Source organism: Haliaeetus leucocephalus, unplaced genomic scaffold, assembly GCF_000737465.1.
Source record: "Haliaeetus leucocephalus isolate CR32 unplaced genomic scaffold, Haliaeetus_leucocephalus-4.0 Scaffold1, whole genome shotgun sequence".
Classification (NCBI taxonomy): Eukaryota; Metazoa; Chordata; class Aves; order Accipitriformes; family Accipitridae; genus Haliaeetus; species Haliaeetus leucocephalus.
Window position 1 is genome coordinate 20,015,124 of NW_010972437.1, and position 12,424 is coordinate 20,027,547.

Below are 12,424 nucleotides of genomic sequence, written 5' to 3' on the forward strand. Positions count from 1 at the left end.
CACAAAGGTCTCACATAACAGAGGTTTTGCCCACTTTTCAAAAGATTGCAGCTCCAGCAGGCTGATCCCTCCTACAGTAAGCAATAATGGAGATCAGCCTTCAGGTCCACCTCTCTAAGTAACATGTCTGAAAAAATTACGTTAAATGCTTAAGCTCCTGATGGATTTCCAAAATATCCTTACTACTCCCTGAACTATCTGAAGCACATGACATTTCCAGCAGTTCCGTTTCCATTTTTCAGAACTTAGCTAGATTTTAAAAAACATAAATCAAAGCCTATTATTCCACATACCAACCTCAAAGTACACATTTGCAGAAATAATTCAGAAATATTTAGGCACTAAAAATCCATAGGAAGCAAAAGAGAAATTATGAAATACTTAAAAAAAAAAAAAATTGGTTGCTTATTTCCTCTCTACTCTTTATGAAAAAAATCTGGGTTTCCTGTCAGGTTTCAGCATAGGAAGGATTCAGATCAGCATTTAAACTGAAATGTGTCTTTGGTAGAATCAGACATTTCATCATTATATTGTCCTACTGAATGGGCAGTATGTTGCATGAGGTGTACCATATCTTCATGATAAACGTGCTGTAATGGCTAACAAGAAAAATTGTAAATGATCTACTTAAGCAAAAACAGCTAATATATTAAGGGGATGACATGTTCTGATGAATCAAATAATTTTTCCTTCTCTTTCATTTCCCTCTAAAACTTCAAAGCAATCAAATGTTGTTTATGCATAAAATTTAATCCTTTCACCAATCTGTAGTTTGATTGAATTTGCATACTCTATTTCCTACAAGTCAATGTGAAGACAGCCTCATGTAATTGAAACCATTTCCCCTCCAGTCCTCCTATCTTTGCTGTAATATTTTCTATTAGTAGCTCTATTATGCCTAATATCCATAATGTTGGCAGATTAGAATTTTCACTTAATGCAACCTGTATTTATAAACCACTAGGATAAAAAAAAAAGAACAAATACAAGAAGAGGAAACAATAATTACCTGTCTTTGATGCCACACAGATCAATGTGTAAATCACTAAAATTCCCCAGGGAGCCTTGCTGAACCAAAATGAGGTCCTTGGGCTGGTTATCAATAAAGATGAGCCTCATACAGCCTTGAAAAGCAGTAATGGGATTTAAACACTGGGAATCAGTGAAATTGTCAGGGCACCCTGTGGGAAAAAGAGAAGAGGCAGAGAAGAATATTGGAATGTTCATCTATTTCTGCTGGGATTTCCTGATGCAAGAACTTGGAGGCTCATTATTCCAAGTGTTTTCATTCCTTGTGCTACGCAACCTTCTGTGTCACAAATCCTTCAGTAAGAAGAAAAAAAAAGATAACAAAAAGAGGGAGCAGCCACTGAAAATATCAGAGTATGAGGTTTTCACATGTGTCAAGCAAAAAATCAAAATGGGGGGTTTTTTCCATCTTCTTTAAACTCCACAGTTGATAGCAACTGGCCTCTATAAAAAAAGCTGTGCAAATTGTAAAATCATTATGGGTTAAATTCTGCTGCTGAGTCAAGGCACAGAGTAAAAGGATGAAATCCTGTGGACAGCAAGCAACAAAACCATTTGTATCTGAGCTTCCTCAGTATTTGGCCAGCTCTGAGATCCAAAGCCTCCTTGTGCATCCTCACTTAGTGCTGCATCCAGAGGGTTTATCGAGATCAGAGCCTCACTATGGTAAGCACTACACAGAAATATATTAGACAAAAAGACAGCTGATGACACTCCCTTTATCTAAATTAATGCTTGCACTCCAAAAAGCAGAAGGTAGTATTTTTCAAGACTGTTCTTTCCATTTACAAAATTGAGCTAAACCTACATTCATTTCCGTGAGAGCACAGTACCTAAATACCTTTGTAGATCTGAGCCGTATGTCAATTAAGCTCTGAAGTCTAAAGTCACTGAGCCTGATCAGGACAGCGATATCTACAGGAATATTAATAATACTAATAGTCCTCAGGCCTTTTAACTAGAAAAATCACTTGTGGTTAATACAGCTATGCAGCTTTTGTATGTTTTGCCTGCTAGATGTAGGTACCCATTGGATACCACTACCAGTAGTCCACTTTTACAGCTGTGTTAGCAGTTCTGCTTGTTCTCTTTCTGTCAGGGTTGACCAAGACCCTTCGATCTTCCCACAGTACTGTATGCACTGCAGGTCAATAGGGGGTCTAAAATCAGTTATTACAACCTCTGCTTTTAGCTGCAAACAGAGCACAACTGGGGAGACCTCAATGGTGAGCACCTGAGGATCTGCATCATGAAAACCTGTTCTGCAACTGTCTGAAAGAACCTACCTCCAAAATAGTAGCTGTTCCCAGAGTAGATCCTTGAGACAGTGGTTGCGTGGCTAGCAGTGGCAGCATTGTTATCCAGTGTCAAGGTAATGCGATGTCTTCTGGCATTGATATCAACAGAGTGCCAAAGCCCATCGTGGAGATTGGTGCCTGACAAAAAACAAGTATGAAGAGTGAAAAAAGAGGTGCAGGAGACAGCTGTCCTCTTCGAAGCTCATTTTACTTCCAACTTGTGACCACAAATATGCAGCTGACCCCAAAAAAGGGAGAACTGGCAGCTGAAAAGAACTCATTACCTCTGGAAACAAACTGGCATAGAAGAAAAGGCCCAAGAAAGAGAAAACTTTTAAGAGTACTTACATAGGTCATCTCACATTTTATTCTTAACCTGCTTCTGGTACTGCAGGCTCTCATCAAGCTAGCCAGGCCCTGCACCCTTCTAGTAGCACATTGTCACCATTTTGTGGGTGTTCATGTCTATCTTGAGTCGGTTGGGAAATGCTTACAGCTCACAGGAGCACACAGAGGAGATCCCTGTTGAGCTTCTGGTACTAAACACATGCCTGATATTGCAGAGGATTAGATTCAGTGAGATGGTCATACTCAGTCTCAGGATCCAATATGAAACCCGACAAACTCCAGTAGGTATCAGTAGGATTTGTGTTTCTTAAAACCCTTCAGCATTGTTAGCACGCAGTCTTATTGATGGATGTACCAAAGCCTTTCTATATTGGATTTTGACATGGGTCTTGTGAGAGCTGGGATTGTTGCTCTGACCAGGAACCTATGAAGGTACGTGAGAGATTATGGTACTGGGTAGCCTCTTTCTCTTCTAGACACTTCTGTGAAGTGGGAAATAACGTCTCTGTTCCTTATTCTGAAAATCAGTGTTGCATCTCATGGCTCTTGAAGTAGCACCACACAGCTACAAAGAAACTTCACATTCTCTATTCTGACAGCCATGAAAATCAGTGGGCAAGCTTCTGAGCTCACACACAGGGGTGCAGATCAAAAGTAACCTAATTACAGTTCAAAATACGCTACTGTCAGGCTGGAGTCACTGAGATCAGGCACAGACAACTAGTATTTACTCCCCTCCCTAATGGAATATTTTTCGTTAATGTAGCTTTCAGAAGAAACAAACGAACACTTAGTGACACAAAGAGGTGTGAGAACAGTTTAAAAAAAAATAAAAAAAATTGTGGGTGTTATGTGCATGAAAAGCCATTTCATTACAAATTTGAAAATGAGACAATTTCCACAGTAATGGCTGTTAACGCACGCACAATTTCCATAGAATAAGAGGCTGGCTTCCCAGCGACAAATGGATGATTTTTCAACTAGAACAAGTCCATTTTGGAGTGAAATATGTTGTTGAGGTTTGAAAAGATATCAAAGCAAAATAGGTCCCATTTGGGGCAAAACCAGGTCCATTCTTGAGTACCATTGTGAGTACCTGACATCTGCAGAACACGGCCCTTGCAATTTCTGCATATTTTCCATGTATAAGTAGGCAGTTTAGCAATATTTTGGATAGCACCAAAGTCTGGGCTCAGGTTCATGATTTCAGAACTACATAAAAACAAATACACCCAACCAAATATTGGCATTGTCTCAGCTTTGTCAACAATTTAATTAGGACTGCAATAAAGGTTGGAAACTCAGTTTTCAGCATTCAATTCCAGCAAGCTGAGGCTGCAGCAGTCTACATGAATAAGGATAGATGCAGGGCTGTCACATTTTCTGTCATAAAGGGGAATGAAACACACATATGGAACAGGTCTGTTTTGACAATTCTATCAGATTTTACCTCTGGTTCTTTTAATAGGCATATCTGCCCTCTTTTACTCTGTACTGGGAATATTTTAATATTACATATTTTTAAACAGCTGCTCTCTTAGAAAATACTATTATTATTATTTAGTACCATCTGAGTTCCATCAGTCTATTACTCATCCACCTTTGGAAACTGGGTATTCAACCTACACAGAAAATTAATTTCTCAGTCTCCCACACAGCATGGCTGCATAGCAGCAAGGGATGTGCAGAGGCCCTGGGCTAAGAACATTTCTCTTCAGGATGCCAGCATGGCTTATATAGGTCAGACTGGGATGGCAGCTGGGCCACTCTGGTCCTGCCTCTGTAGTACAGCCTAAAATTGTTTCCCTGTTGTCTCTGAAAGCCAATGCATAGCTGTTCTGGTAAGTGGTTGCAAGCAAATTTCCCTGAATTTTAAGTCAAAGAGACAATCCCATTTTACCCTCTTGCATCCCACTAGCTGCACTGCACAAAACAACTTGCAAACTGGCTAAGGAAGCCAGTGAGAGAGTGTGAGGAGAGGAATCCCATGGTCAGTCTCTCTTCTGAGCGTAGCATAAAGGGAGAGTGTAAAGCTACAGTCAGAGGAAGAAAATCAGCTCTGAGGCTGCCTTAACTCGTGCTGGGGAACGCTGCAGCAGATGACCTGGAACTCAGCTGACTTCAGCGCAATCTGAGGATGGGAAACAGGAAGGTCTTCATCTGACCTGACTGAAGAAAATTTAGCGTGACTGTTTAAGAACACAGAGGCTGAGCTAATTGTCAGGTAGATTGAGTCTGGAGACCTCAGGATGCCAACTTTCCATGCGTAGATTTACCTCAAGCTGCACAGAGTGGTTCTACCACTGGAAAGAAAGATAAAATTTGAAATGAGAAAGGAAGACTGGGTGCTTCCTTATTTCACCCTCCTTTCATCCTGTGGGGTGGGACCTTTGTACTTTAAAGGGAGACAGGTGAGAGTAAAAAAAAATTAAGTACCTTCACTGATTTCCACTGGGTTCTCCGTCTCTTTCTGAATAAGTAGTGTAAGTCTCCCACCATGGAGGTAAACCAGGAGGGGTCCTGAATTTTCAGACAATTCGGTGAATAGAAGTAAGCCGTCTTTATTCCATGTTCGAAACTGGAAGCTGACTGACAAACCGTCAATTTGAGGAGTGCCGGGTAGTAGCAAGTAGCTTCGACTGGTGCTGACAAAAGTGATAGGAACAATTTGTGGTTCTGAGCAAGAAAAGGTCACGTTCCCCTGCAAATAACAAAAGTCAAACATAATCAACACGACAAATTTTTTTTGGTCATCCCAAAACATCCATAGTTAAACTAACTCATTGGATTTCTAGTGGCCCTCAAGGCTGACATAGGTATTGTCATTCAAACACAAATCTTTGCAACTTATTAGGAAATGTATCTGTCCATTCTGGGAAAACACATCTGATTTCAAAATTTTACTGTCACCCCAAACAGGGGTGGGATTAAAAATCAAAACCTCAGTTCTTAGAAGGACCTAAATGTATCCAAATGTCCCCATGCAAGACCCTGCATGAGTGCAGGAGGGCTTATTTGCTAGCCCAGACAGACCATGTGGCCACATCTGCTTTGTGTTTCCCAGCACCTCCTGTTTCAAGCTCAAGATTAGCTTTACGTCAAGAAAATCAAACTCATTTAGATCTATGCTGACTTCAGGATCTGACACTGAAGGAATAGCAGGTCCGTCTGCACTTTCATGTGCTGCGGGGTGTGATACAAATGTCCCATGTTGACTCTGCACTGATGGGACAACAGGGCAAGCTGCAACTGAAAAAACAAAGCATCCTCCAATGCACAGGGATCCTACCAAACGGACTATATTTATTCTAAATATAAGCCAAAATGCAGCCATTAATGACAGTACTTTTTTTGCCCATTGGCACCAATGTTACATACCCTTAAAAGTAAAAACTCCCTCATCTGTCTGAATCTACCACGTAGGGCAAAACATGAGGCAAATTTCCTGGTTGTATTTCAAATATTCAATATTTAATTTGCAGTAGTACTACTGGATATGTTTGCCTTTACTCAGTGGCACAGCCCTGTGCTACTCCAAATAATAAAAGTTCACTTAATAACACAAATAATTAAAAATAATTATTCTGAATTTATTTCAAAATTCATAAGGAAACTCAAAGAAAAAGTCACTTGAATATAGTACTTAGAGTGGGATGAAATTTCCTGAGAAATGAGATTTCCTGGCCAGTGTTAGGTCCCACAGTTTCCACGGGGCATTTTGAGGAATTATTAAAACATTACATACACAGCAAGCATGGTAAAATCCAACATCTTTTCAACGCAAAACTTAGTTGATTACCTCAGTCATCCAGCCCTGAAATCAATGGTGCTATTGGCCCAGAAGAGCAGCACGTTTACTTAAAGCAATCAGCAGAATCTGCACCAGCATGTGTCACTGTAGTTTGTAGAAGAAATGACTCCACCATTTTGTTCAGCCATTGTAGATTACCCAGGCAGGTCATTCAAGCCACGTAATAAAAACTTATCAATATATAAAGCTGGGATGCGTTTAAGGAGGTGCATCTTTCAAAGCCACTCCAGGAGATTGTTGCAGCCAGCTTGCTTTGAAGTAGGCTGCTTTGTAAAATACCAACTGGAATCTAATAAAAACATCGGAATAAAAGGCTTTCTCCATGGTACCACTTCTCATCAGAGCTGGTATCTCACTCTAACAGGATAATTATAATGAACAACACTTGATGGATGTGTAGGAAGTTGCACAGTGCTTGGGGAATTCCTCTCTGAAATCTCAGACAGCTGATGGAACTGTTCCCTATTACTTTCAAGTGTCTTTCTAGTCTTTATTTTAAAATTGAAAATAAATAAAGTGCCAGAAAGAGACCAAGTTATCACTGGATGAAAGAACCCTTGATAGATATATATATCTATATCAAGCTATCTACATATTCCCTGCCCTGTTAGGTGCAGAATGCTACATACCAGATTTAGCAATGGCAAAAGGTATCCATGGGTATATCATGTCAGAATTGAGTTTTGAGATATAATCCAAAGCTTATCCAAACTCACCTGAACATTAGTCAGGTGGGAAGTAGGATGGAAATTTGCTCTCAACTTTCAAAAACTATCTACTACCTCCTGGGTTTTGCCTGTATAAGAGATGCCACAGGCCTTTTTTGTTATGTTGTTATATTTCCACCTCCATTTTCAATTGAATTCATGACAAATTACAGAAAACAGTCGACTGCAGTGATATAAACAAACATGGTTAACTTTCTCTGGAGCTTTTTAAAGCTTTAGACATTTAAAATGCCAATGACAAATTTTCTTTGGAATTTTAGACACTTACAGTGATTCAAGTAACTCCACACAAAATAGTAAGACATTTACAGATCTTATACATACATAACACTGGAGTTTGGAGGAAAGTTCAAACGTTATCTGGGTCTGCACTCAAGTATCTAATTTGCTTCACTGACAGTGTGAGGCTGTAACAAAATGCAAGACTGTAGAGGAGAGGATTTGCAACATTCGGGTAGGATTTTTGTCTCAGAGCTCTTTGCAGATTTTACCTACCAGCAGAACAAGCTATGCCTAGATGACTTAATGGTGCCAGAGAAGGTGAATGCTAAGACGAAAAAACATGTTTGCAATGCACAACAAACTTTCAGACGACCTTAAAATAAGCCAGCAAAGACCTTGTGTAGTCAATATGCTTTCAGCTGTTTGCAGCAGCACCATAGCAAAGTATCTCATGCATATGCATGTGCTGAAACATAAGGTCAAATTTCTGCCTGCTTTTGATATGAGGTTCTCAGCACGTGCAACTACTCCTAAACTCATGGATTGCTGTGACCCCTTGAAAAACTCAGCAACACTCTAATCATTCACACTAGCTAGTAATTCATGCCATCTGGGATCCGCACATAAATCTTGTACTGGGACAGGAGTGCTGACTGAACCCATGGCCAATGCTAGGACATATGGGCAGCACCTATGTGTCCCCTCCCATGCTTAACCTAGTGAGACCTAAAGTTCTGTAGCCTCTCCATTGACTACACTGAAGCAGGGCAGGTGTGATCCCACCTGCCAAAAGAACAAGCAGATGGGAACACATAAAGGGCGTGCTGCAATATTCTGTATACATGGGATTAAAGGTACATTTGAGGGATAGAAAGCTGGCATGTTTGCCTTTGGGGGGGTTCTTTCAACAAGGTACTTTTGTTACTCTTATTCACAAATTTGAGACCTCCATGATGTAAGGCCCATAACTAATTTTAGTCAGAACTAAAAACTAGCCAAGACATTTGGGAAAAAATGTTAAGTAAACCAATTGATGCCACGGGGACTTAAATCAGTTCAACTGACCTGTTTAGGAGGGAAACACCTTCTTAAAGCAGCATTCCAGAGCAAAAGCAGATGATGTAGTTAATACACACCAACAATAGCTGCTGATGTCCTTACACTGACAAACACTGTCTACCTTCCTAGAGACAATAACATGAAAATTTGAAAAAGAAATACACAACAATTACTTTGAAAAACACTTGTCCACTGAAGTGGGATAGGTTCCCATTACAAAATCTGTTAAATTTGCCCTGAATGTTATCTCAAACAAATTATTCCAGCAGGTATAAGGCAGAATAATAAGCAGCAGCTCCCCCCAAACCTTCATCTGGTGAGGAGCATTTTGCTTTAATTGGCAGCAGTTCTGGAACTCTCCAAGGTACATGCAAGACTTCTGGCAGACACTTGATTTTATAACTGAACCCAGTTTAACTGACAAGTAAAAGCTCATTGGCTAGGAAATGGGATAAGAAGAGTCTAATCCCTAGAGAAAATAAAGGAGATGCTCAGCTCTACCCAGCTGCTGGAAACTCCAGCTATCCTGTGGCATTTGAGAATTCCATTGAGTCTGTCATCTCCAGACTGATTAAGGACTCCTGTAATAAGCAGTGAAATCTTTCCCAAAGAGTTCTTATTGTTCTTACAAGAGAAACCTTCTGAACCTAGAAATGCAATGGAGATATTTGCAATTTGTTCACTGGCTGCCATGACACTTGTCTCCAGAAAAGAGTCCAAGAACCCCAGATTTCTGCAGGCAGGGTACTGTTGCAGAGGTGATTCTTGTTCACATTAAGATGTTGAATGAAAAGGTGACAGCATGTTACTGCATTTTAAGGAAGAATCAGAGCCTTTCCTATTAAAAAGAGAATGGAAGAACACAGTTGCTAAGTGGTGAGGATAAAAGTGGATTACATAGAAGATCCTCTGAGCCATGAGCTTCATCCAACAGTGACTGGAGTCTTTCCAGTCACTTCTGCAGGACTTAAATAAAACCTTTATAACTTTAATGAACCATTTCAGTCTTTTCTGGCCTTTCTTCATGTAGTATTACGTATTGTTGAAAGAAGAGAGAAGACTACTACACCACCACAGTCAGGGCAATTGGTGACAAGTTTCTTATACATCCCCCTCACTCTCACAGAATACAAATCAATAGTATGTACTTGGAAAATTACTCAAACTGACAGCTGAGCTGAAATCCTCAACATTTAGCCTACCAAAGGATACAGGCCAAGATCAGTTTGAACAGGAAGAACAATAAATAAGTATTTCTGAGCTCTCATTCTACCTGTGCATTAGAGCATCAAATGGGAACTTACTTTCCTCATTAATCACTCTATGGATACTGTCCAATAAAAAGGATATCTTGTTTTCTGCAGAGCATTAGAAAGGAAGATTTCATATGACAGGTAAGGGGACTAAAATCCTAGGCCTGGCTGAGATACAAATGCGGGTAAACTGGCAAGAATCTCTCAGCTTGGAAATTGGAGGACTATTTCTAGCTCTGAAGAGACTGAGGTTGCAGACAAATTTGCAAAGAGAGTAACAGAGGAAAAAGGTGACCTCTGATGCAGTTTTAAAAGTATAAGATGAAACATTGTCATTCAACTCTGAGCAACGGGATTTTAAGAATGGGGGAGGTCCCTTCAAATCCTGTTTTTAAATTATCTCAAGCAGAACAGATGTCAGGAGACCCACATAGATTTCAAGTACTTCTTAAATCAAGACACTGCTAAGCACTGAATGAAAAGCAAATCAAAGTGAGATTCCAGCTCCAGGCTTCTGAAATACTGGTGCAACCTGTCTTCAAACAGGATGTGGGAGCACCAAGACACAGGGTGTTACTTGAGTTAGGACTAGTCCACTGAGTGAGCAACTAGTTCATCCCAAGAGCAGGGCTTGCACTTTAAAAGAAGTTCCTACACTGAGGTGGGTTTATCTTTCTCTGAGCAAAATTTCATGATGGAAATCTGAAAGCTTTCCTGATCCAAGTTTCATTGAAATTAGCATATCCTTGTGATAATCACCCCTGTGACAGAGAGCTGCCCTATCTTCACTCACTCTAGGTATCATGTACGTCAATAAAATGCTAATTGTTTATCACATTGAATTAAGTTGTTTACATTAAGGTAATGTTCCTATGTGGAAAAAGTAGCATTTAACAAAAAAGCTTTGAAAAAACTGAAACGTTACAACCATGACAGAATCAGGGATGAGATGCTTGGCTAGACATTTCTGGATGTTCTTTATGTCAGACTCCTAAGCTATGTCACTGGCCAAAAGTGGAATAAAGGATTTTACCACTTTATGCCCATAGTAACTGTATACTCTTCCGTCATTATATGGTACAATAGCTAAGAGTTGCTGACAAAAGATGGGGCCAAATATAGAGCTAATTTGGAAAAATCATACATAGTTTCCCTCAGAGAGACACGAAAAGGAAAAGGAAATAAAAGAGAGAGCACAGGAGGAAACACAAAAAAAAATATAGACCACTTAATATTTTCCCTCTGTGGTGGGTTGACCCTGGCAGGACACTAGGTGCCCACCAAGCCGCTCTATCCCTCCCCTCCTCAGCAGGACCGGGGGGGGGGGGAAGAAAATAAGATGGAAAAAACCTTGTGGGTCAAGATAAAGCCAGTTTAATAAAGCAAAAGAAAAGGCCACATGCAGACACAAAGGAAAACCAAAGATTTATTCTCTACTTCCCACCAGCAGGTGATGTCCAACCATTTCCCGAGAAGTACGGCTTCAGTATGCATGGCAGTTGCTCTAGAAGACAAATGTCATAATAACAAATGCCCCTCCTCCTCCTTTCTCTTAGCTTTTATTGCTGAGCAGACCTCGTATGGTATGGAATATCCTTTGGTCAGTTTGGGTCAGCTGTCCTGGCTATGTGCCCGCCCAAGATCTTGCCCACCCCCAGCCTACTGGTGAGGGGGAAATGTTGGCGAGACAGCCTTGATGCTGTGCGAGCCCTGCTCAGCAGCAGCCGAAACGCTGGTGTGTGACCAACACCTTTCCAGCTACCAATACAAAGCACAGCACTATGAGGGCTGCTACGGGGAAAGTTAACTCCATCTCAGCCAGACCCAATATACCCTTCTTTGAACAACAAGCAGGAATGAAGCCAGCCTTTCAAATTCACCTTGCCAGAAGTGAATAAGACAAATGTCTTAGATCAAACTGGCAAATTAGCACAATCCAAGCCCAATTCTTGTTCCGGTTCAAGGTAAACTGATCTACAGCTTATTAGGTTTTATTACCTGGAACAAAACACAGCAGCAAGGAGATTTTTTGTTGTGGCTCTGTTTTCATAATAACATCTACCTTAAAAGAGAAAGGTGCATATAAAGCAATTCTTATCAGCTTTTTTTTATGTATTAGTTTTCTTTATTAGATTTTCCTCTTTTAAATTCCAGTCATCTGTGTACCATAGCACAGCACCAGCCTAAATGGTTGATATGAACTGTACATACTCCAGGCTCTTGACAGTGACAGGGTCAGCTTGCCCCTTTCTGTACTGGGCAGCCAAGCACCAAGCAGTTCCCAAGGCCTTAGCAACTGGAATAAGACATTAAAAAAAAAAAAAAAAAAAAAAAAAAAAAAAAAAAAAAAGACATTTAAGCCTCGGCTTTACAGCAAATTACATTCTCCCCTATTTTCCTTATCCCCTGCTAACTCCTATGACAATAATTAGCCGTCTCTCTTGCTCTCCTACAGGGACTAACAGCCTTATCACCTCCCGCCTTGAAACATCCTCCTCTGCTCAGCAGGTAGTAACTGCCCTATTCACTCAATTTGACTACCCAGATAATGTAATAAATTAAACTCTGAACAGTTGTTTCTATCCTGTAACATGCTGAAGGCTGATGACTCTCAAAAAGGCCTCATTTGCTCTAATACATGTCATTTTTTTCCTGCATATGTCAACTAGTCTCATA

General features: G+C 40.3%; 1 protein-coding gene across 1 annotated transcript in view; it reads right to left on the bottom strand.

Annotated features, from left to right (window-relative positions):
• Positions 1 to 12,424, bottom strand: part of CNTNAP5 (contactin associated protein-like 5) — a 223,319-nt gene that overhangs the window by 132,200 nt on the left and 78,695 nt on the right. The window contains exons 8-10 of the mRNA XM_010569849.1: positions 5,112 to 5,376; positions 2,316 to 2,465; positions 1,010 to 1,181 (exon numbers count right to left, since the gene is read on the bottom strand). Of these exons, the coding sequence (XP_010568151.1) occupies positions 1,010 to 1,181; positions 2,316 to 2,465; positions 5,112 to 5,376 (587 nt within the window). The remainder of the gene's footprint in view (positions 1 to 1,009; positions 1,182 to 2,315; positions 2,466 to 5,111; positions 5,377 to 12,424) is intronic.